General features: G+C 54.4%; 2 protein-coding genes and 1 long non-coding RNA gene across 8 annotated transcripts; 2 read left to right on the top strand and 1 right to left on the bottom strand.

Annotated features, from left to right (window-relative positions):
• The first annotated feature begins 1566 nt into the window (after positions 1-1566).
• On the top strand, positions 1567-6910 carry Slc25a39 (solute carrier family 25 member 39). 2 transcript variants are annotated; one of them, XM_048365813.1, is made up of 12 exons: positions 1567-1702; positions 2985-3084; positions 3230-3289; positions 3413-3457; positions 4309-4418; positions 5004-5071; positions 5183-5307; positions 5440-5613; positions 5889-5998; positions 6181-6262; positions 6340-6420; positions 6499-6910. In XM_048365813.1, exons 2-12 carry the CDS (start codon positions 3000-3002, stop codon positions 6612-6614), a joined length of 1056 nt encoding a protein of 351 aa, XP_048221770.1. In that variant the 5' UTR covers positions 1567-1702; positions 2985-2999; the 3' UTR covers positions 6615-6910. The 2 variants fall into 2 exon arrangements, with proteins under 2 accessions (XP_048221770.1, XP_048221769.1); XM_048365812.1 differs by having other exon boundaries at positions 4285-4418.
• Positions 6911-7970: 1060 nt separating this feature from the next.
• On the bottom strand, positions 7971-17031 carry Rundc3a (RUN domain containing 3A). 5 transcript variants are annotated; one of them, XM_048365811.1, is made up of 11 exons: positions 16874-17031; positions 12901-13016; positions 11929-12077; positions 11699-11784; positions 10812-10901; positions 10629-10709; positions 10297-10462; positions 10023-10180; positions 9224-9361; positions 9014-9120; positions 7971-8113 (listed from the first exon to the last, which is right to left on the bottom strand). In XM_048365811.1, the coding sequence occupies exons 1-11, from the start codon at positions 16978-16980 to the stop codon at positions 7971-7973; spliced, it is 1341 nt and encodes a 446-aa protein (XP_048221768.1). In that variant the 5' UTR covers positions 16981-17031. The 5 variants fall into 5 exon arrangements, with proteins under 5 accessions (XP_048221768.1, XP_048221764.1, XP_048221765.1 ...); XM_048365807.1 differs by having other exon boundaries at positions 11929-12062; positions 16874-17006; XM_048365808.1 differs by lacking the exon at positions 7971-8113 and adding an exon at positions 8157-8719 and having other exon boundaries at positions 16874-17006.
• A 4508-nt stretch (positions 17032-21539) lies between these two features.
• LOC125366151 lies at positions 21540-22305 on the top strand. Its single transcript, XR_007213797.1, has 2 exons — positions 21540-21890; positions 22116-22305. It is a non-coding gene; the product is annotated as an uncharacterized LOC125366151 (long non-coding RNA).
• Positions 22306-22649: the final 344 nt, after the last annotated feature.

Below are 22649 nucleotides of genomic sequence, written 5' to 3'. Positions count from 1 at the left end.
TAAGCCACATTCCCAGCCCGATTTGTGTGATTTTTTTAAAAAAACTCAGCTTGGAGCAGGAAGGAAATACAAAGAGGGCCTTTCCCCAGACCTTTATCGCCACAGGCTACTTCACAGGCCTCGGAACACCCTCCCACGCCCCCAGACTGGGGTTTCCGAGCTGCGGCAGAGCCACTAGGCCTTTTCGCGGGGCAAGGTTATGGTCGGCCTCTGGATATCCACGTGCTAACCCAACCCGCTGGGCGGCTCCCTCGCCCGACGGGACCAGTGGGGGGCAGAGGGGCGGGGTCGGCGGTGACGTCAAAGTCACCGCCCACCCTCCTTAAAGGCGCAGGCTCGCGCCCACGTGTTGGTTTTTTTTCTCTATTAGGACCAACAGTCCCTGGTGTTCCGAAAGTTCTAAAGGCGAAGGGATGGGAATCCTTTGTGCGGCTGAGAATTGCGTCTATCGAACGAGACTGGATGAGAGATGAGACAGACCTGCAGTCACCTAGAGAGACAATCTGATGTTCCTGATGGCTGGAATCCAGGCTTGAGCTGCATCTTTAAAATATGGAGCCTGTTTCGGCAATAACCAACTTCAAAAGGTTCTGAGCCGAGCGTATCGGTGCACGCCCGTAATTCTAGCTCCGGGGAAGGCAGCAGTAGAGGCTCCTCTGAAGCCCTGCCCGGGAAAAAGCAGGAGCTCCTCCCAGCTTTAAAAAACGTACCGACGGGGCTGGGGGCGTGGCTCGGGCGGTAGCGCGCTGGCCTAGCCAGCATGGAACCGTGAGTTCAAATCCCCAGTACCCAAGTTCTGAGCCTTAGGACAGATAATGTTGCAGAAGCAATCGTCCATCTAATCCCCCCCCCCACTCCCCCCACGCCCTCACAGCGCGCGGGAAACCCACGGTTCGAAGCGGCGCTGCTAACTTTCCCAGGGTCCGATCGCGGGCTCCCGGTTCCCCCGCGCTGGGAAGACTCCTGGCCCCGGGGGCAGCTAGTGTAACCCGGCTGCCACACCCGCAGGCTGTCGGGTGGTTTGGGGACTGCAGCCTTATGAAGTCATCTGAAAATGGGAATGACACTAATTCCTGCCAGATAGCGTGGCCACAAAGTTGCAAAACTTCAACCCGGAGCCCGGAGCACGGGCCCGGAGCCATTCCGGTGACATCCTCCAGCGATCTCCAACAACCGAGTCCCGTCGCCGCCGCCGCCGCCGCTGGAAGATGAGCCCAAGGCGGATGGTGTAACGCCCACGCGGTCTGGAAAGTTCCGGCTGACGCTGGGACGGCCCGAGCGGCGGCGCTCCGCCTGCGTGCAGGTGGGGTGGGGCTCGTGGAAACTCGCCGTCCAGGGCAGGTTTGCAGCCAGGTCACCGCGCCGCGGGGACGGCGACCTTGACTGGCAGGCTCCGAGGAGCGCGGGCTGGAGGAAAGCCCGCCCACTGGGCCGGGACGGGGGCGGGGCTACGGGGGAGGAGAGCGTGCGAGGGGCGGGGCCAGAGGCACGCCGGGCGCCAGGCCGGTCGGCCCTCGGGGCGGGGCTTAGAAGGCGTCCGGGGGCGGGGCCTAGAGGGCGTCCGGGGTGGGGCCAAGTCGGCGGCTTTCGGTGTCGGCCTCCGTGCGCGGCGGCCGCGCGCGGTCCGTACACCCGTCGCGGAGCCGCTATGGGCCCTCCCGGTCCCTGGCATCGCGCCGCGCGAGCACCGGCTTATAACCAGGTGGGCTGGCCGGGACGGGGATAAGGCCTGGGCCTGGGGACCGACTGGCGTCGGAGGCGAGAGGCGTTCGTTGTGGATCCCTGGGAGCCTAAGCTGGGGTTGGAGCCGGTCGCGTGCGGCGGGGCCGGCCGGGTCGGCCTCACCAGGCTCTCCCTGCGCTGGGCCTAGGCTGCGAGTGTCGACGAGGGTTGGGGAGAGGGCTTGTCTCCTTCTCTGTTTCTGCCCGTCTCGGGCGAGCCCACTTCCCTTCCCCGCTTGTATTTGGGGGAGAGACGGCAGGTAGAATGTCCTCCCATCCGGGCCTCCGGGGCCTGTGAGGCGGTGTGGGGGCAGGGCCAGGCACCCTGGCCTGCAGTCCTGGAATGGCAGATGGACCTTTCTCCCCGTCAGCAGATCTGTTTACTTGTTTCCCCGAGTGCCCAATTCCACGGCTCTTCGCCTGGGATTTGGGGCGCGCATGTGCCTGCCCAGGGCCGGGATTGTTTGCATTTAGGGGTCGCCAGGGTCAAACCCGCTGTCTGTACTTAGGTAGCGCAGTAAACGGGTGGCGTGAATGAGCTGCCATTAACTGAAGGGTGACTCTCCCAGCTTTCTCTCCCAGACTACTACGACTCAAATGATCCCCGACGGGTCGCCTCACCTCCCTAAACCTTAGTTTCCCCATTGGGGCGGATACCAACCGCTTTCAAAAGATATTGTTGTTATCTTAGCTATGAGATCTGGAGATCATGGTTCAAAGTCAGCCTGGACGTGGAAAGTCTATAACACTCTTTATCTCTATTTATTTATTACATTATTATTGTTGTTGTTATTGTTATTTTTCCAGTCCTGGGGCTTGAATTCAGGGCCTAGGCACTGTCCCTGAGCTTCTTTTCCCTCAAGGCTAATACTCTACCTCTTGAGCTTCAGTGCCACTTCCGTCTTTTTCTGTCTATATGGTACTGATGAGTTGAACCCAGGGCTTCATGCATTCTAGGCAAGCATTCTACCATTGAGCCACATTGCCAACTCTTTATTTAAGCCACTAAAAAGCCAGAGGTGGAGCTGTGGCTCAAGCCTTGAGAGAAAAAGCTAAAGGACACCCAAGGCCCTGAGTTGAAGTCCCAGTTCATTCCACCTTATCCACACAATGCTATTGTGGAAGTTACTGAGCTACTTGTTTGGGTGTGCAGTGGGGGAAAGCAACTGCCTAATGTTTCCCCTTTCCCCAAGTGCCTGGCCTCTTGTTGCACTTGATCTATCTTGTCAGTTGCTGTTCTATTGACTGAGATTTCTGTTTCAGGATTGAAGCTTCAAGATGTCTGACCAGGACCCTGGGGGCATTAGCCCCCTGCAACAAATGGTGGCCTCAGGGGCTGGGGCTGTGGTCACCTCGCTCTTCAGTAAGACTTGGGGAAGTGGGATGTGGGCAGCTGGAGATGGGGCAGACCACAGTACTGGAGGCAGCTTCATGCTGGGGGTGGACCTGGCGGGGGGAGGGGTGGTCGTCCCTGAAAGGAACCTCAGACCTGCCTCCCTCTCCCCCAGTGACCCCTCTTGATGTGGTAAAGGTCCGTTTGCAGTCTCAGCGCCCCTCTGTAGCCAGCGGTGAGTACCAGCTCCTGGAGCCAGATTGAGGGAGTTCTCTGGGTAAAATGAGGCCCTCCCAATGAAAGCATCCTGGGATGGGTAGGGAGCTCTCCTAACTTCAGGGGCTGCCTTGTGTTTCAGAGCTGATGCCTCCCTCCAGGTTCTGGAGCCTCTTCTACACCAAATGTGAGTGCCCCACTCCACACAGAGCCTGGGGAGGGTACTGGATGGGACTGGCACAGTGTCTCCAGGGCACCCATAGGCTCACAGTCAGCCCTCTGTCCACCACAAGAACATCCATGTAGAAGCCAGGCACCTGTGACTCACACCTGTAATCCTAGCTACTCAGGAGGCTAAGATCAGAGGATCATACATAGTTCAAAGCCAGCCCAGCCAGGAAAAGTCCATGAGACTTTTTATTATAATTTTTATTAAATTTTAAATTAGTTTTTATTAATTACTTTGATGATCTTTTTTTTTTTTTTGCCAGTCCTGGGCCTTGGACTCAGGGCCTGAGCACTGTCCCTGGCTTCTTTTTGCTCAAGGCTAGCACTCTGCCACTTGAGCCACAGTGCCACTTCTGGCCGTTTTCTGTATATGTGGTGCTAGGGAATCGAACTGAGGGCTTCATGTATGGGAGGCAGGCACTCTTGCCACTAGGCCATATCCCCAGCCCGACTTTGATGATCTTATTTTTCATTTTATTATTTCAATCGGCAATTGCTTTTACAACATTTTTTATTAATTATTAATTAACCAGCAAAAAAGGCCAGAAGTGGAGCTGTGGCTCAAGTGTGGTAGAGCATTAGTCTTGAGTGAAAAAACTAATGGGAGGGCTCAGGCCCTGAGTTCAAACCACAGTACCAGTATATACACACACACACACACACACACACACACACACCCATGTAGAAACCCCAACATGTGCTGGCTCTCTAGGGTTGGGGACTCATCACCAACTCCCATCAAGGTTCCAGAGCTCTGTCATCCTAATGCTCCCTCCCCTTCCCCAGCACCCTCCCCTCTCCAATCCACAGGGAAGTGCCTCCTGTACTGCAATGGCATCCTAGAACCAATGTACCTGTGCCCAAATGGTACCCGCTGTTCCACCTGGTTTCAAGATCCTACCCGCTTCACTGGCACCCTGGTGAGGAACAGCGCAGATGTGGTTGGGAAGCAGGTGTGGGTGCCAGCTCAGTGGGGGGAGGGGGGCTCCCAGGAAGGTGGTGCTCCCATGAGGCCTTTGCATTCGATGTTGGAGAAACAGGAGCCTTGTGCATGCTAGGCAAGTGCATGCTAGGCAAGTGCTCTACCATTGAGCTGTATCTGCTGCTTTCCATGAGGTTTTTTTTTTTTTTTTTTGGCCAGTCCTGGGGCTTGGACTCAGGGCCTGAGCACTGTCCCTGGCTTCTTCTTGCTCAAGGCTAGCACTCTGCCACTTAAGCCACAGCGCCACTTCTGGCCATTTTCTGTATATGTGGTGCTGGGGAATCGAACCCAGGGCCTCATGTGTACGAGGCAAGCACTCTTGCCACTAGGCCATATCCCCAGCCCCTCCATGAGGTTTTTGAGGATGAATAGGAGTCTAGTCTAAATCGCCGTGTGTGTTGCACACTGTAGGCCTGCCACTCAGCAGGAATATGTGAAGCGGCTGAAGATATTAGGTAAAGTACTGGCTGGGCCAGTTCCACTCCAGGCCTTGCTCATGTCTGTCCTCCTCCCATTCAATCAGGATGCCTTTGTGAAGATTGTAAGGCATGAGGGCACAAGAACCCTATGGAGCGGCCTCCCTGCCACACTGTGAGTGAATTCTGGGTGTTCCTTTTTCCTGGCATCTTCTGATCTCTGTCGGCCGGGTGGGTAGGACAGGGAAACTCTTGGGAATCCCAGCTAGCCTGTCTACCCCTCCAGGGTCATGACTGTGCCAGCTACAGCCTTCTACTTTACTGCCTACGACCAACTCAAGGCCTTCCTGTGCAGCCGGGCCCTGATCTCTGACCTCTACGCCCCCATGGTGGCTGGCGCGCTGGCCCGCAGTAAGCACAGCCTCGGCCTTTGCTCTCAATCCAGGCAGTTCTGACTCCCAGCCCCCAGGGAAGGGGGGAACAGCTAGGTGCTGTCATGTGGGATGTGTCACCTGGCCTCTTCTCCCCCCACCACCCCCGCAGTGGGCACTGTGACCGTGGTCAGCCCCCTGGAACTTCTTCGGACCAAGTTGCAGGCTCAGCATGTGTCATACCGGGAGCTAGCCACCTGCGTTCAGGCTGCGGTGGCTAAAGATGGCTGGCGCTCACTGTGGCTGGGCTGGGGCCCCACAATCCTTCGAGACGTGCCCTTCTCAGGTAGGCAAAAGAGCCCTTGGATGATGCGCAGTGGGTCTACTGCCAGGTTCCTGATTTGTTACTGATGGGCACAAAGTCGCTTCTCTGACCCTGGGCCCCGGGGAGGAGGGCAGTTCCCTGGGTTTTCATGAGCTCATTCCCGCAGAGGGCCTATTAGGCTGGCACAGAGCAGACAGGCCTGCATGTGGGAGGCCTAGTTGTCAGTGGTAGGTCTGGTCTAGGGCGCCCAACTCCTTGGTCTCCCCATTTCTAATGTGTGTACCTCACCTCCCAAGCTCTCTACTGGTTCAATTATGAGCTGGTGAAGAGCTGGCTGAATAGGTTCCGACCAAAGGACCAGACATCTGTGGGCGTGAGCTTCATGGCTGGTGGCATCTCAGGGACAGTGAGTTGACAGGGTTTGGGGTGAGGTGGTTGATATGGGGTGGGGAGAGGAGTCCCCATACAGAACATTAGCGCGCCCATTGGAGAGCTTGCTTGCTCTTCTTAGCGAGCCCTGGGGGACCACCAGGACCCTGAGGATGGGGGTCCTGGGAGTGGGGTTGAGCCCTCTCCCTGTCCCACCAGGTAGCTGCCATCCTGACTCTACCCTTTGACGTGGTGAAGACGCAGCGGCAGGTCGCGCTGGGAGCTGTGGAGGCTGTAAGAGGTGAGCTCAGCTAGTAGACCTGACTGGCAGGCATGGGGCTGAGCGGGGTCTTACTGAGCTGGGCTTTGAATCTGCAGTGAAGCCCCCGAGTGTCGATTCCACCTGGTTGCTGCTGCGGAGGATCCGGGCTGAATCGGGCACCAAGGGCCTCTTTGCAGGTGAGTGTCTGGGTGCCTGGGTGCACTGTGCTGCCTGGGTCTGGGACCCTAAGCCTGAGCCCATTCTTTCCTGCCCAGGCTTCCTCCCCAGGATCATCAAGGCTGCACCATCGTGTGCCATCATGATCAGCACCTATGAGTTCGGCAAAAGGTTCTTCCAGAGGCTTAACCAGGAGCAGCCTTTGAGCCACTGAAGGAGGCACCAGGATGCCCCTGCTTTTCCATAGATGGGGCAGAAGACTGAGCCAAGTGCCTTTGCCTCAGCACCCCTCCTTTTCCTTCCCTCCCAAGAGCCCCAAGTAGCCTCCCCCTGTTACCTAAGCCATCCTTAGGCACAGCCCATTTCCTCTTGTTCCCCTTACGAAGACTGTCACTTCCCCCTCCAAGTTCAAGACCAAATCTGAATCTGCCCCATTTGTCTTCCCTCTGTGTTTGCTGTGGCTGGGCTCCCAGTCCTGTCTGTTCTAGTGTGAAGGCGATGATGACCGTCTGTGTGATGCCCATGGCTGTGGGTCTAGGCAGGGTGGGGGCAGGGAGGGACCCTGGGAACAAATGTAGGAGAGGCTGGGGAAGGGCCTAGGTTAGCCAAAAGCCATCCTGAAAAGGCCCTGCCCAACGTAGGGAGTGCCAGGTACAAAGGTGAGGACCAGAGATGAAGACACTACCAGTTGCTACTCTAGTGGGGAGGCTCCTTCAGGGCAGGCCCATTGGGTTAGGGTGAGACATCTCCCCAAGACCACACAGAGTGGCAACAGAGGGGGCAGAGCTGTGCAACTACCCAAGGGACAGATGTGTAGCAGCCTAATTACTCAGGCCCGGAGGCTGGGAAATTTCTCTCCAGAGCTCTCCCCCAGAAGGCTTTCTCTTCTGCTTGTGCTTGAACAAGTACTAAGTGCCAAAAAGGGGCACTTATATTGTATCTTGGCCCAATTAGGGCAAACTCCATAGAGAGACATGTAGAAACCCCCTTTCTTCCTGATTAATGACCCACCTGCTCTCACAGTGCTCATGTTAGTTCTGACAGCATCACTATAGTTATGGCTCAGGCACTAGCTCCAGTATCTTCTGCTGAGCTTAAAGTGGGGACCCCCCCCCACCTTCCACAGATGAAGCTACCCTCAAACCTCTGGTTTTTATTTGCCTGATTCCCCCTGCCCCAGTTCCCGTGTGGGGTCCAAGGAAGGAGTGACCAGAGGGTGCACAGGGACAGACCAGAGGCAGGACAGCAAGGGTGACAAGGCTGGGCCACCAGCTCCTAAGGAGGCCAGGGTAGATGAGCAGAGGAGAGTCCAGAGGGAGTCAGCCAGGCATTGGGGTAACCGAGAATGGAGCCGCTTCTCAGGGAGCGCCCTCGTAGCCCCGTCTCCAGCTCCACCCATTACCCTTGGCTGCCCCTGCCTCCTTGGGCAGGAAACTAAAACAGGCAAAAGGCAGAGACTCCTGGGGTGGGCCGCATTCTCTGGAAGGGTGGCCTGGATTTGGGACTGGAGGAAAGGTGGCAGGTGTCCATGGCCCCTGGCAGGAAGGCCTGGCACTGCCCAGGCTGCTCCTCAGCTGGGGCTTAGTGCCGGGCTGCCCTCGGGACTGTCGCTCACCAGGCACTCGTTGGATTTGAAGCTCGCCAGGGACTTGCAGCTGGGGATGGAGGCCAGGGAGCCGCAGAGGCCAAGCATGGAGGGCGTGGGGTCCTTCCCTGGGGAGAGAGGGTAGGTGAGGCCTTGCCAACCAATCTGCATGTGTGTGAGTTAGGAGAGGGTGTGCAGAAGCAGGCAGTGAAGGGACAGCCCTCCCCCTCTCCCCCACTTTCTTGGCCCTTCTAGAGTGTCATTTTCCATTAAACCTTGATTAAGTACCTGCCTGTGCCATGCACGGTGCTGGGGACACTGTATTGTAATTATCAGTTATGTCTCTGTCTCCCCCTGAGGTTTGTCCTCTCATTGTCTATTTATTAAACACACAGTGAGCATTTGCTCTGTTCCAAGCACTGGGGATACAGAGAATGGACGAGACATGGTTCCTGCCCTCATGGAGCTCACAGTCTGGTGGGGGAGACAGACACACAATCAGAAACACAAGTGTGGGTTACATGTCCACAACCTGCCTTGTCTCAAGATCTAGTGTCATCCAATACAGTGTGGCTATTAAAAAAAAAAAAAAAAGACAGCAAGTCCAGGCAAAAGGAAAATTAGGATGGGAAAAATCAAGTTGAAGCCAAGGGTGAGGTCAACACAAAATGCATGCGTTGAAGTCCTGGGCATTCGCTCGCTTGAAGGGAACCACTAATTTGGCTCTGAGCTTCCTGGCAGCCAAAGAAAAGGGGGAGACAATGGTCAGGAAAGCAGTTGGAAATGTGCATAAGAGCAAATCACTTAAGCTGAGGAATTACCCATGCGTGTGTGAGGGTATCATACCCTCACCATTTGCCAACATAGGAATGGAACTCAGAAGAGTGAAGAGGACTGCCCCAGCTAGAGGAGGCACAGCTGGCCGTTTATATTGGGTCCTTTACATCTCAGGCCAACCTACTCAGGAATGGCTGAGAGGAGGTTTGGTCCCTGGCCTAGAGCTTGCTGCAGGGGTGTTGAGTGCTCACCAATGGGACCCCAGGGCTCCTCATCCCGCTTGCCCTCTCCCAGGCGTTGGGAGTCTGAGCTCAGACTGGCCTCAGCTGACAGCGGCTCTGTGCTCATGAAGCTGTGTCTGACAGAGAAGCAGGTGTTCAGGCAGAGCCCTGCAGCCCCCAGGCCCTTCTTCCCCAGGGGGCCTAGCATTCAGGCCCAACCTAAGCCTAGCTGGGGCTTACCTCCTGTAGAGCTTGGAGTTGCTGGCACCCTGGGCCCCATTGAATGGTCCCAGGGAGGGCCATTGGTTGACCAGGGGTGTGATAAGTTCCTTGGAACCCTGGGCCAGAGGGGCGTGGTCACCGGGGATCAGACCTGTCCTGGGAGGGGATGGGGGGTCAGGCCTGGCAGGGAGAGGCAGCAGCAGCAACAGGGGGAGCTTGGGGGTTAGAAAGGAACCCTGAGTAGCAAAAATGGGAAGACAAGGTGGAGCATGCCTGCAGTCCCACTACTTAGGAGGCTAAGGCAGAGGGATCAAGAATTTGAGGCCTGGGGATTGTTAGCACACTAATGCCAGGAGTTAGAGGAGGTAGTGGAATGGCCTAGAAGTCATTTGGGATGACTGCTGGAGGGAATCCTCGATCGGTAGTGCGGGATGGTGCTAGCAAGTCAGGCTTTGGGATCCACAGGGTGAAGTTAGGCGCCCCTGCACTGTGGGAGGTGGGGGTCGGTGGTTCTAGGAGTCAGATCAGTGTTAACAGTGGGAGTGAGGCAACTGTGTTGGAGGACACTGAAGGATGTTATGGGTCACCAGGCGCGTTGGAGGCCCTGCAGCAATGGACCGGGCCCTAGTTGGTGTCAGGAAATGGAGGGTAGCCAGTTGAAGGTAATGTTTGGAAGCTGCTGCCAGGGCGTTGAGGCAGAGGCGAAGGGTTCGGTGGGCTCATGCTGGTGAGTTGGGTGTCAATGTCAGAGTGATGCCAGTAATGGGGTGATGATGGGGTTCACCGGGGTCAGAGGTCAGGGCAGGCGGCGGCTCACAGCTGCTCCTGCAGCTCCAAGATCACGCCTTCGAGCTCCCGCTTCTCCCGCTGGTTCTGGGCCGCGGCCTCCTCCAGCTGCAGCTGCAACCTCCGGTTCTCGGCCTCCAGGTCCTTCAGTTGGGACTCGCGCAGACGCACCAGCTCCTCCAGGTAGCCCTGCGGGGTGCCGGCTCAGCCCGGGAGCCCCAGAGGGGTCGCAGCGGCGACCCGGGCCCCGCTGGCCGCGCATCCCCCGCCCCGCCCCGCCCCGCGCCCGGCCGCGCACCGCGCACCTTCTGCGCGTACACGATGCGGAACTTCTGCTCCATCTTGTGCCACTTGTTGTACCAGCTGTCCTCGTCGGTGACGAGAGGCAGGTAGGGGTGCTCGGGAGAGTTGTCCTCGCTCGTGCTGCTCTCGGCACTGTGCCGCTCCTCCTCGTCCGTCAGGTAGTCGTAGCTTGGGCGGGAGCAGCGGGTAGGGAGGGCTGGCCCCGCCCCAAGCAGGCCCCGCCCCTAGGCAGGCCCCGCCCCCAGGCAGGCTCCGCCCCATGACAGGCTCCGCCCCATGACAGGCTCCGCTCCTCCCATTCTCCTTGACCCACTGCCCCCACGGAGCTGCTCACCTCTGCGTGAACTTTAGGTAGGGCGTGTAATCGATGACCACGGGGGTCTTCCCATCCAGGACTTCTCCCTTTAGACAGAAACTGGGGCCGAAGAGCCGTAGGGTCAGGGGTCAGGGGAAGGAGTGGGAGGTGGAGGCAGTGGGTGGGAAAGCAACCTCTCCCCCAGCACCAGGCAGACCCCACCTGAAGTCGATGGCGCTCAGTCCGATCAGCATCCCGGTGAGGAGAGTGGCTTCCTCCCGCAGCATGATGGCTCCCGAGTCGTAGAATCGCCTGTAGGGGTGGGGAGGTGGGAGCAGCAACACTCAGGAGCCCTCTGCCTGGAATGTGGCCTGCCCTGCTAATGAGCTAGTAGTGCCTATGTCCCCACCTGCTAGAAAAGAGACTTTCTGTTTTCCTTTGTGCCACCCCTTCCCACAAAGAACTGGGTCACTCCTTTAATTCAGAAAACAAATCTTTGTCATTAGTGCTTAGCATACAGTAGATACTGGAACAATTAATTTGAAATGTGGAAACATGGGACAGAATGTAGTAAAAAAAAAAAAATCAGATTGTCTGTGACCATGTGGGAGGGGCTGGTACATCCCCTCTGTCATCCCTCCCTGCACTGCACACATTCTGACCTGGGATCCTGGGTCTAGGTGCTAAGGATCCAACCTCCCTGTGAATCTACAGTTGGGCACTGATGCTCTCTTCATGTTGGGACTGTGATCTTGGGAAGCAAGTACAAAACTACTATTGCTGTTTGGAGAGTGGCAGGGCTGAGCGTTGTAGGCCAAGGCACAAGACCAACAACAATATGGTACATAGTGGAGGCTTGTCCAGAAGTGGGTCCAAGGGTAGATTGGGACTGATAGGAGCAGGGCTGGCAGTGATAGCAGATAATAGCACTAAACTTTGCCTTGGAAGTGGTGGTGAGGGTGCTAGGAAGTGTGTTTCAGGACTGCCAGACCCAGGGTGACCCAGGAATGATCTGAAAGAAGGAAACTAGAAGAGTATGCTGCAGTCCAGGTACTGAAGGCTGCCAACTGCATTCAGTGAACACACACTGCTCTCCCAAGAGGTCTGACCTGGTAGTCCGGGTGTCCCGCAGAGCTGTGGTGATGTATTCTGACATGCGCTTCTCCATCAGTGCCACCCGGATCCATGCTCGGCCCTGGAAAAGCACATCCACCTTTACCTGATGTCCCAGAGGGTCTCGTATGTCCAGCACTTCTCCCCAGTTCTGCAGGCAAGGAAGGGAGGACCCTTGTGTCCCGGGAAGAGGGCATTGCTTAGCTCTGCCCATCATGGCCCTTACCTTGGCTCGGGCTGTACTGATGTTCTCCATATTCTCAATGCTGCTCACACAGTTGTTGGGCACTTTGCTGCAGGCCAGTCGGATATAGTCCCAGAAGCCCCGCTGCCCATCTGAGCTGAACCAGCTCACTGGACCTGCTGGGGCACAGGCTGAGCCAGGGCAGGGAGGAGGCTCAGCATGACCAGGGAGTTTGGAGAAGGTGAATGCAATGAGGCGCTCACATGCATTCAGTGTAAGCTGTCACGCACACACATACCGCCTCCCCAAACCTCTGAGAACACACATCAAGCAGAGGCATGACACCATACAACTATGTGCTATCAATGGGGCTATACACAGAAGCCCCCTTCTCTCATCTTAGCTCTGTGCTTTTGTTCTGTACATGGCCCAGAATTGGGGCCAAGGGCCAGTGATGAGATTCAGAAGCCTATAGAGGAAGGGGCACTGGTGGTTCATACTCGTAATCAGGAGGATGGAATCTGAGGATGGAGGTTCAAAACCAGCCAGGCAAGAAATTCTGGGAGGCTCTTATCTCCAATTACCCACCAAAATGCCAGAAGCGGAGGTGTGGCTCAAGGGGTACAGTGCCATGCTTGAGCCAAAAAGCCAAACAGCTCCAAGCTTAAACCCCAGTACCAGCACAGAGAAAGAAAACTATAGGGCTGGGAATGTGGCTGAGTGGTAGAGTGCTTGCCTAGCATGTATGAAGCCCTGGGTTCGATTCCTCAGTACTATATACACAGAAAAAGCCAGAAGTGCTGTGCTCAAGTAGTAGAGTGCTAGCCTTGAGCAAAAAAAAAAAGCTCAGGGACAGTGCTCAGGCCCTGAGTTCAAGCCCCAGGACTGGCAAAAAAAAAAAGAAAAAAAAAAAAAAAGAAAACTATAGAGCTGTCAGAGTGGACGTGGCCAGAAGCTAAAGGTTGCTAGTTGGAAAGGTGGGCCACTGGGGGGTGGGTAGCAACCCAGACTCACCTTTGAAACGGTGGCTGAGGATCTGCTCCAAAATGGCAGCAAAATTAACAAACTCCTCTGATGAGTCATCAATGGGCTCTGTCGTGTACTTCTCCAACAGGGTTTTCACAGAGAACCTGGAGACAGGGCAGCGCAGGGGTCAGGTGAGAAGGCAGGAGGTATGGTGGAGGAAGAGTGTCTGGCAGAGAAGAGATCACAAAGGGAATGAATGTGGTAGAAAGACGGGTGAGACTTAGAATGGCCATGGAAATCCCACACTTGGGGGAGGGGGAGTGACAGGTGAAAGACTGATTGACAAAGTAGGTGACAGGAGAGGTGACAGCCAGAGAAAGGAAGCTTCAGGAACCAGGTACGAGAAGGGATGAAACAATAGACATCAAGTGTTGGGAGGAGGAATTGTCCCCAAGCCCCTTCCTGCTGGAGCACCTCACAGCCGGACTCTCCATGTGTGAGTCAATCATCAACCAGGAGGCAGAAAGCAGCTTGTTCTCTTGCCCTGAGCTGTCTTCTGGAACAACCATTCCTCTAGGAAGTGGGGAGGTCACCTGCGCCAGGGCATGTGAGCCGGAGCGTGCCCACATGGAGCGTGGGCATACATGGCTGGCCAGGTGGGCTCTGGGCTCACGGACGTCTCCCTTCTTTCTCCTCCCGGCTTGGCCACCCACACACCAGCTGCCCAGAACCAGGCGGTGCAGGGCTAGGGGGTGGGGGGTGCCGGGCGTGAGTCTGGCACACACGCCAGGTGGAAGGGGGCATTGGCAGAAGATTCCTGGAAGGGCTTTGAGGGCCAAGAAGCTGGCTTCAGGGAGGAAGGGAGCCAAGGGAGGCAAATGGCCTTGAGGGGCTGGAGCCAAGCAACCCCTGTCACTCTTTCCAACCCGCTCCAAGCCTCCTACCCCCTCTGCAGTCCCTGCCCCTGTGATCTGCACCGCCTCACCCTCCCTGTAGTGCGGTGGGTCAGGGTGAGGACACACACTGCTCTAACACTCCCATTGTTGTCCTGCCGTGGGTGGCAGAAGAGAGCCAGGCAATCCAAGGATGTCAGGAGGTGCTTGGAACTGTGTTTTTATTCTTCCCTGGTTTATCAAGCCCTGTGATGGTCCAGCGCTCTATCTGACATGTATCCAACCCCACCACATCCTTGGGAAATAGATTTTGTTTTTCAGGTCCTAGGGCTTGAACTCTGGGCCTGGCTGCTGTCCCTGAGCTTTTTTCTACTCAAGGCTAGTGCTCTACCACTTGAGCCACAGTTCCACATTTGGCTTTTTGTGGTTAGTTGGAGGTAAGAGTTTCACAGACTTTCCTGCCTGGGCTGGCTTTGAACCACAATTCTCAGATCTCAGCCTCCTGAGTAGCTGGGATTACAGGCATGAGCCACCAGCACCAGGATGGGAAATAGATTTTAGTACCACCACCATCCCCATTTCACAGAGATGGAGGCCCACGAGGTTGACTGGTCTGTTCAGAATCACAGCTGTGAGGAGTCAAGAGCTATGTCCAATTCCAAATCCCTTGCTCTTGCAGCTACATCTCATGGCCTCCTGGTGGCTGTCATAATTACAGAGGCCCTGTACCTCCTCTGCCTCTGTCCTCCACTCTCAAAGCCTCTAGCCCCACAGCACTGGCCCAGAAGGCACTCAGACAACCACATAACCAAGCCTATGACCCTCACCTTCCCTTTGGTCATAGAATGGGCCTGGCTTGTTATGGGAGCCCGTGGGGGCAGGAGAGGCAGCCTGCTATGTACTAATCCAGTCTCCCTGGGTACAAACAGGAATAGTAGCACTGGCCTCAGTAAATTTTGGTTCAGATCCTAGTTAGGAAAGGGAGGAAGGGGTTGGGCTTCTGGGATGGAGTGGGGAGGAGCTAGGCCGAGGCTGGCTCTGACAGAAGGAAGCCAGTGGTTAGGACATTATCTGGGCTTCATTATACAATCCCTACAACTTGATTTCCTCAGGTCCTATGGGTCAGACCTCAATGGAGGCATGGGCTAGGTGGCATGGCTGCCAGCTGCTATCTGTCCTCAGGAGTGCTGCAGAGCTGCTCAGGGCCCCCAGGAGCATAGGGTATGCGCCCTGTTAGGAGGTACAGTGGCTGCTGTGAGTTACCATGGAGACAGTGAGGCCAGGCCCCAAGGGAGCTCTCGGCCTGCTAAAGGGAACTGTTCTGGGAGCCCAAGGCAAACCACATGATGGTGATGAGGCGGCAGGGGTCCCCAGGGCTCCAGATTGTTGTTATTTCCCTAATCCCCTAAAACTTTATCTCTAAACTGCCTCCATTCTTCCTGAACCCCCACTTCTCTAGCCTGGGCCAAAGGAGGTTCTCTCCTTCCTCCATACACTCAGCTATCCTGGCAAGCAAAATCATTGAGAGGAACCCCGGAGGTCAGGAACCAAGAATGGGGACTGGGGAGGACTTGGGGAGTAGAATGCTTACTCATGTGTGAGGTCCTGGGTTCAATTCCCTGTACTGAGTTAAAAAAAAAAAAGAGCCAAGAGAAGGACAGGGTGTCATCAGAACTGGTTGTTTCTGTGTGCCAGACACTGGTGTGGGCTTCTACATGGTGCACCATCACCATTCTTTGGTTGTTTTTCACATCTAAAATGGGTCTGCTAAGGCACTCAAGGCCCAGAATGCTTAGAAGACTTCCCCAAGGCTGCCCAGCCAGGAACTGAAGCAAAGCCTTGAACCCAGGGCCATTGTCTCTTCACACCACACCAGCAGTTTGGAAGGTGAGGAGGGCAGAAGCTGTGGCTATGTTTTGGGCTGGGGCATGGCTGCACTCGTTCCTTAAGCATCTGTACCCGGGGCTGATGAGCACAGCCCTGTCTGAGACACTAGGGATTATGATGCTATAAGTCAGATACAGCATGGCTGGGTATGTGCCTGGGAGCCTGGAAGAAGCTTTGGGCACCAAGAGCCAGGGCCTCAGGTGGGCATCAGGAGGAGCTGGGCCGAGGCCTGTGTGCCAGCAGGTGGGATGGACAAGGAAAGAGGATACAGGAGTACCCCACTGTAACACAGGGTCAGGGGAGGCAAGGAGGCTGCAGGTGGAAAAGGCAGCTGGCACGGGGCTCCCGGAGGGAGAAGCAAGTGCGAGGGGTGGGGGGGCGGGGGGAATGGAAGAGAGACTGCACAGCTGGCAGTTCCCTGACCTGGAGGCAGGACAGGAGGATGAGGCACTGCAGGGTTGAAGTGGGAGTCATCACTTCCTGAACCCCAAGAAAGCTATGAATTTCCCCAGCCCTACAACAGCCCCACCTTCAGGGGCTGATGGTTCTGGCCAATCACTGCTTGATACCAGGGAACCTAGGCTTCTTACAGGTAGGCCTGGATTCTTCCCATGGCAAGGAAGTGCCCCTTGACCTTCACTGGATAGACTCAGGGCCTTTGCCCACACAACCAGTTGACCCTGCCACAGGCTGCAGAGCTTGCCCAGAGTGGGGGGAGGGTACCATCTCTGCTCTTGTGCTGCGAATCAGAAAGTTTGGGTGGGGGGAGCCCCATTCTGGAGGAGCCAGCTGACAGGGGCAGCCATGAGGATATTTAGAGGGCATTCACCCACCCCGCACTGGCACTGGGGTTCCCCGGTGCCCACCCAGCCCCCCAGCCCCAGCAGGGGAACCAACGTCCCCGCCCCTCCCCCTCGCACACAATGTCACTTCCTGGTTATATCAGGAAGCTGCAGTGCCAATTAGACACCTCTCCCCCTTCTCCCTTCTCCCCCCCCCACCTCCCCCCCTCCCCACCCCGCAGGCCCCAGGCCGGATTGAGGCCTGCTTTAGTCTAAAAGGATGGGGAGCAGACTTCTGGGCCTGGGGGAAGGGGGTCAAGGAACCCTTTGCCTCGCTTCCCTTTGATTTTCTTCGCCTCTGCTGGGCATCCTTGGCTGACCTGCTCGGTCCCCGATTTCCCACGTCTGCCCCAAGCCCTCTCCCTGAGCACCCCGCGCCCACCCGCCGGCGGCGCCCACCTGCACACGGTGATCAGGTTCCTACGTTCCACGACCACGTTGCGGGAAGATGCTTTCTTGGAGGGCAGCCCCAGAGCCATGGTGGTCTGGACAAAGCTCGCTTCCATCCAGATGTTCAGCCACTGCTGCCGCCGCCTGCTGCCCCCCACCCCCACCCGGCCCAACGCCCCACTCCCCTCGCCAGGTCACGACTGGGCCTTCTGCCCTCCAGGGCCCCTCCACCCCTCCTCAGCCATCTCTCGGCCTCCGACTCCCGGTGCCCGGCCCCCTGGCTCCCTCCCCCGGCACGGATTCCGAGCAAAACAAGGCCGGGGAGGGAGCTCTCCGAGGTGCTGAGCCGGGGCCTGTCACCCCCTCCCCCAGCCGCCCGCCCCCCCTCGCCCGGTGACGTCAGGGGCATCTGGCCACGCCCCTGGTGGCCAAGGACCAATCGCAGAGGGTGCAGGGGGTGGGGGAGGGGAGGAGGAAGGCCTGAGGGCCTCGGGAGGGAGGGGGGGTCCCCAGGAGAGGCAGACAAGGGAGGAAGTGGGGACTTGGCCCTCCACCCCCACACTCAAGGCTGGGGCTCCTTGCCTGGTGGCCCTGAGCTCTGGAGCCTCTAGGCCTCCCTCGTTTCTGATCTGTGATCTGATTTTGCCTTGTTGCTTGGGGAATGGAGGTCCTCGCCTCCCGTGCGCTCCTCCCAGCCCTGACCCCCACCCATTCAGCCTTGACGTAGCTTGCGAGGCTGGGGCTCTGTTCAGACAGCTCAGGGAGGGCCTGAGTGCTAACCTGGGGGGGCTGAGGATCGGAATGTATCTGTCTGTGTCTGGAGTGGACTTGTCTGCATTAGCTGGGGGCGCGGGGGGGGGGGACTTCGTAGGGTGGAGGATGGGAGCTCAACGCCTGGAACAGGGGCGGAGGACTCCAGAGCACTGGCAGCTAAAGCAAAGACCTTGGTGTCTTTTCCCACCTCGGAGCTGTCCATGCCCAGGCAATGGAGGGGTGGCAGCCATCTCAAGGGCCACTGGCCTGAGGGTTAACCCCTTGGCTGTCAGCGTTGCTGCTTGGTGCCATCAACCCTCAGGGAGGTCCTGAGAAACGCACTGGCTGGAAATGAAGGCATGGTCCGGCCTGTGGTATCCATATTGCTCTCTCAAATTCCCGCTGCAACTGCTCCATCTCTGTTCACACTGCCCCAGGATTACAGCGGTGCCCGGGGTTGAATTAGATTACCTTTTTTCCCCTTCTTTATTACTGAGTTTTAGGAATTCTCTATATATTCTAGATATCTTTTTTTTTTTTGCCTGTCCTGGGCCTTGGACTCAGGGCCTGACCACTGTCCCTGGCTTCTTTTTCCTCTAGGCTAGCACTCTACCACTTGAGCCACAGCGCCACTTCTGGCTGTTTTCTATATATGTGGTGCTGAGGAATCAAACCCAAGGCTTCATGTATATGAGGCAAACACTCTTGCCACTAGGCCATATTCTGACTTTTTTGTTTTTGTTTTGGTGCTGGTCCTGGGGCTTAAACTCAGGGCTTTGTACTCAAGGCTAGTGCTCCACCAGTTGAGCCACAGCTCCACTTCCAGTATTTTTGGTAGTTAATTGGAGGTAAGAGTCTCGTGGATTTTCCTGCTTGGCCTGGCTTCGAACCACAGTCCTCAGATCTCAGCCTCTTGAGTAGCTAGGATTGCAGGAATGAGCCACCAGCACCCTGCTTTATTAAGCCTTTTAGAGTTTAAGGTCTTATGACCTTAAAGGTGATCCATTCTGAGTTGTTTGGGATATGATGTTAGTATTAGGGTCCAGTTTCATTCTTTTGCATGTGGATACCCAGTTTTTCCACACCATTTGTTGAGAAGAATGTCCTTTTCCCTGCTGAATGAGCTTGTAAACATCAAGAATCATTTGGTCATATATGTGAGTTTTTTAATATGTGAACTCTGTTCAATTCATTGGTTTATCTGCCTATTTTTATGCCAGTATCATACACTGTTGATAATTGTAGCTTTTTAGTCTTTTATAGTTGTTGTTTTGTTTTTTTTTCCAGAGCTGAGGACCGAACTCAGGGCCTTGCGCTCACCAGGCAGGTGCTCTTCCGCTGAGCCAGATCCCCACAACTGTAGCTTTTTAGAGAGTTATAAAATGGTAGATTTTTTTTCTTTAGGAATCCAGGACCTCACCCATGCTAGGTCAACACCATATTACTGAGCTGCACCTCCAGCCTTTTAGTAACTCTGAGATCAGGAAATGTGGCTTGTTTGTTCTTTGTCATATCCTGGCTTTCATGATAACTATTTCCCTGCTTTTCTTTATATTTTTATCACCTGTGTGTTCAACAATAAAAACATAAGATTGGATGGAGGTGTGGCTCAAATGATAGAGTACCTGTTTAGCAAGGCCCTGAGTTCAAATCCTAATATAGAACACACACACACACACACACACACACACACGAATAGATTTTCAGTGTTAAACTTTGTAGACATGAAATCATACTTTACAAATTCAAGCATGATTGTTTTGGATTAGTTTGGAAGATTCACTTTTCTTCTATACTATTCCCATATAAATCTATGCCACAATGTATCTATTCTACATTATATCGTTACTTTGAGGGGAATTTTGTGTATCATCTCAAATAGAGGGGATACAATAAAGAAAATTAGATCTTTAGGGTTTGAAGGACTAAAAGAGCTAAAAGAGCTGGGAGGTGGATGGGTGCTTGCTTAGCAAGCATGAAGCTTGGATTCAATCCCCACTACTGCCAGATCAATCAATCAGTCAATCAATAGCAATGAGGAAGAGAACATTGAGACAATGCAGTATTAACGATAGGCAGCAGCCAGGGCTGAGGGAACCATGGGGCAGAGCTGTGAACATTTCCGTGTGCTCATTTCTCTGCAGGGCTGTCTCCAAGCCTGGTTCTCAGAATTCAGCAGCCTGAAGGTTGGAAACAATTTCCACTGAGCTATAAAGTAACGGAAAAAAATTAAAAGTTGGGACTCCTCTGAGCCACAGGCCAAATCCGGGCTCAAGAGGGGAGAACAGGGGTCCATCCGAGTCTCCAGCTGAGTCTCCATCCATCCATCTGAGGCTCTCTGAGCCTCTCTGAGCTCCAGCCCACTCCCCCATCTGTCTGTCTGTCCTGGGCTGAGGAATTTCGAGCCAAGGCTCAGAGGCCTCTCGACCCCGGAAGTGCCTTCTGGGACCACGGCCCTAACTTGCCCAAGCATCCCCACAGCCTGAGCAGCTGTGGCTTAGCCTTCGTGATCTGAGTGGAGCGAGTGGAGTGTGTCCCGTTACTACACATGAATAACACGGCCCACGCTGCCTGTGCAGCTTCGTGTCCTTTCTAGACAGACTTGCTGAAATACATCTCCTAAGAGACTTGGGGGGAGTGAATTATATGTTTACCACCTCAGGCTAAAAGTCCAGGGAAAGCCAGGCACTCATGTGGTTTGCACCTACAAAAGGCCTAGAATAGCCGGGTGCTGGTGGCTCAGGCCTGTCATCCTAGCTACTCAGGAGGCTGAGATCTGAGAATCACAGTTCAAAGCCAACCAGGACAGGAGACTCTTATCTCCAATTAACTACCAGAAAACCAGAAGTGGTGCTGTGGCTTAAAGTGGTAGAGCACTAGCCTTGGACAAAAGAGCTCAGAGACACTGCCTAAGCCTGAGTTCATCCCCCAGGACTGGAGTGTGTGTGTGTGTGTGTGTGTGTGTGTGTGTGTGTGTGTGTGTGTGTGTGTACATGAATACCCAGAGTCATAGAATAATACCCACAAGTGCCAATCAAGTAATCCATCTGGAGGTATTACTAGCAATATCCAAGCTAGGACTATGTATTGCCTTTGTATAAAATATTTCTACCATGTAAGAAATTGAAAAATAAATAAATAAAGCTGGGCAATGGTGGCTCATACCTGTAATCCTAGCTACTCAAGAGACTGAGATCTGAGGGTTATAGGTCAAAGCTAGTTGGGGCAGGAAAGTCTGTGAGACTTTTATCTCCAATAAACTACTCATAAAAAGCCAGATGTGGCACTGTGGCTCAAATGGAAGAGCACTTGCCTTGAGCAAACAAAGCTCAGGGACATGGGGCTGGGAATATGGCCTCATGGCAAGAGTGCTTGCCTCGTATGCATGAAGCCCTGGGTTCGATTCCTCAGCACCACATATGCAGAAAATGGCCAGAAGTGGTGCTGTGGCTCAAGTGGCAGAGTGCTAGCCTTGAGCAAAAAGAAGCCAGGGACAGTGCTCAGGCCCTGAGTCCAAGCCCATGGCTGGCAAAAATAAAAAATAAAAAAATAAAAGCTCAGGGACAGCACCCAGGCCCTGAGTTCAAGCCTCAGGACCGCTCCCCTTCCCCCAAAAAGAAAGGATAATCCTTTCTCCCTTCTGTCTTCCAGTCACCCTTTAGCAGGACCTAACAAAAAGACAGGTACTGAATCAGAGTCCTCTTGCCACACTTCATCAGAGAGTAGAGTAAATAAAAGAATTGACCTGAGGGGGCTGGGAATATGGCCTAGTGGTAGGATGCTTGCCTAGCATGACTCCTCAGCACCACATAGAAAAAGCTGGAAGTGGCTCTGTGGCTCAAGTGATAGAGTGCTAGCCTTGAGCAAAAAGAAGCCAGGGACAGTGCTCAGGCGCCGAGTTCAAGCCCCAGAGCTGGCAAAAGAAAAAAAAAAGAGTTGATTTGAAGTTGGAGGCATGGCTCAGTTGATCAAATGCTAGCCAATGAGTGAAAGCAGCTGCAGCTACCAAGTTTGAGGCCTGGTCTCAGGCCGAGAAATGAAAAAAGAAAAGAATGGCCTTGGAGTTGAATGGAAATAATAATTATATGTATATGTTGACAAATCTCAGTGAACCCCTACACTTCAATTTCTCCTGGAATTCATAGGTAATCTATATATAGGTTTGTTTTTCCAGTCTAGAGTGTCTGAGCTAACCCTCTCCAAGAGTTTATAGAATACCTAATTTATCTGTTTGGGATCCCAAGAAGCAACACACTGGACTAAAGTGTGGCTAGTAGAAAGGACTTTATGGGCTGGGGATATGGCCTAGTGGCAAGAGAGCTTGCCTCGTATACGTGAGGCCCTGGGTTCGATTCCCCAGCACCACATATACAGAAAACGGCCAGAAGTGGGGCTGTGGTTCAAGTGGCAGAGTGCTAGCCTTGAGCAAAAGGAAGCCAGGGACAGTGCTCAGGCCATGAGTCCAAGGTCCAGGACTGGCCAAAAAAAAAAAAAAAAGAAAGAAAGGACTTTATAACAAAGGAGATGGAAAAATAGACACAGGACAACAAGATAGACTGTTCCTACCCTATAATATCATCTGGAATCTGCTCTGGACTTGGAGGGGGTACCCTTAAAGATTCAGTATATACTATGATGTGGTGGTCATTCTGTGGATCTGGGTCCAAATAGCTAAAAAACATGGTTTAGGAATCATTAATGGATGACTACTTACATCAGTGTCTTTTCTATGTTTGAGATGACTAACATTCACACATATTCTTTTTTTACTCTTTGTTTTATTTTATTGTTTTGCCAGTTGTTGGGCTTGGACACAGGGCCTGAGCACTGTCCCTGGCTTCTTTTTGCTCAAGGCTAGCACTCTACCACTTGAACCACAGCACTACATCTGGCCATTTTCTATATATGGGGTGCTGAGGAATTGAATCCAGGGCTTCATGTATATGAGGCAAGCACTCTTGCCACTAGGCCATATTCCCAGCCCCATTTTTCTGATTTATTAAACTTGATTCCTGGGTATTTCCATTAGGTT

Source organism: Perognathus longimembris, chromosome 17 (assembly GCF_023159225.1).
Source record: "Perognathus longimembris pacificus isolate PPM17 chromosome 17, ASM2315922v1, whole genome shotgun sequence".
NCBI classification, from domain to species: Eukaryota; Metazoa; Chordata; class Mammalia; order Rodentia; family Heteromyidae; genus Perognathus; species Perognathus longimembris.
Note: the sequence above shows the minus strand (reverse complement) of the source record. Positions and strands in the feature narration are given on the sequence as shown.

Coding starts and splice junctions, on each gene's coding strand:
- Slc25a39 (XM_048365812.1), top strand. CDS start 3,000: ATGTCTGACCAGGACCCTGGGGGCATTAGCCCCCTGCAACAAATGGTG. Junction 3,085..3,229: donor TGTGGTCACCTCGCTCTTCA/GTAAGACTTGGG, acceptor CCTCTCCCCCAG/TGACCCCTCTTGATGTGGTA. Junction 6,421..6,498: donor CACCAAGGGCCTCTTTGCAG/GTGAGTGTCTGG, acceptor TTTCCTGCCCAG/GCTTCCTCCCCAGGATCATC.
- Rundc3a (XM_048365811.1), bottom strand. CDS start 16,980: ATGGAAGCGAGCTTTGTCCAGACCACCATGGCTCTGGGGCTGCCCTCC. Junction 10,902..11,698: donor CGGGACACCCGGACTACCAG/GTCAGACCTCTT, acceptor CCACCCCTACAG/GCGATTCTACGACTCGGGAG. Junction 8,114..9,013: donor GGAGCCCTGGGGTCCCATTG/GTGAGCACTCAA, acceptor CTCTCTCCCCAG/GGAAGGACCCCACGCCCTCC.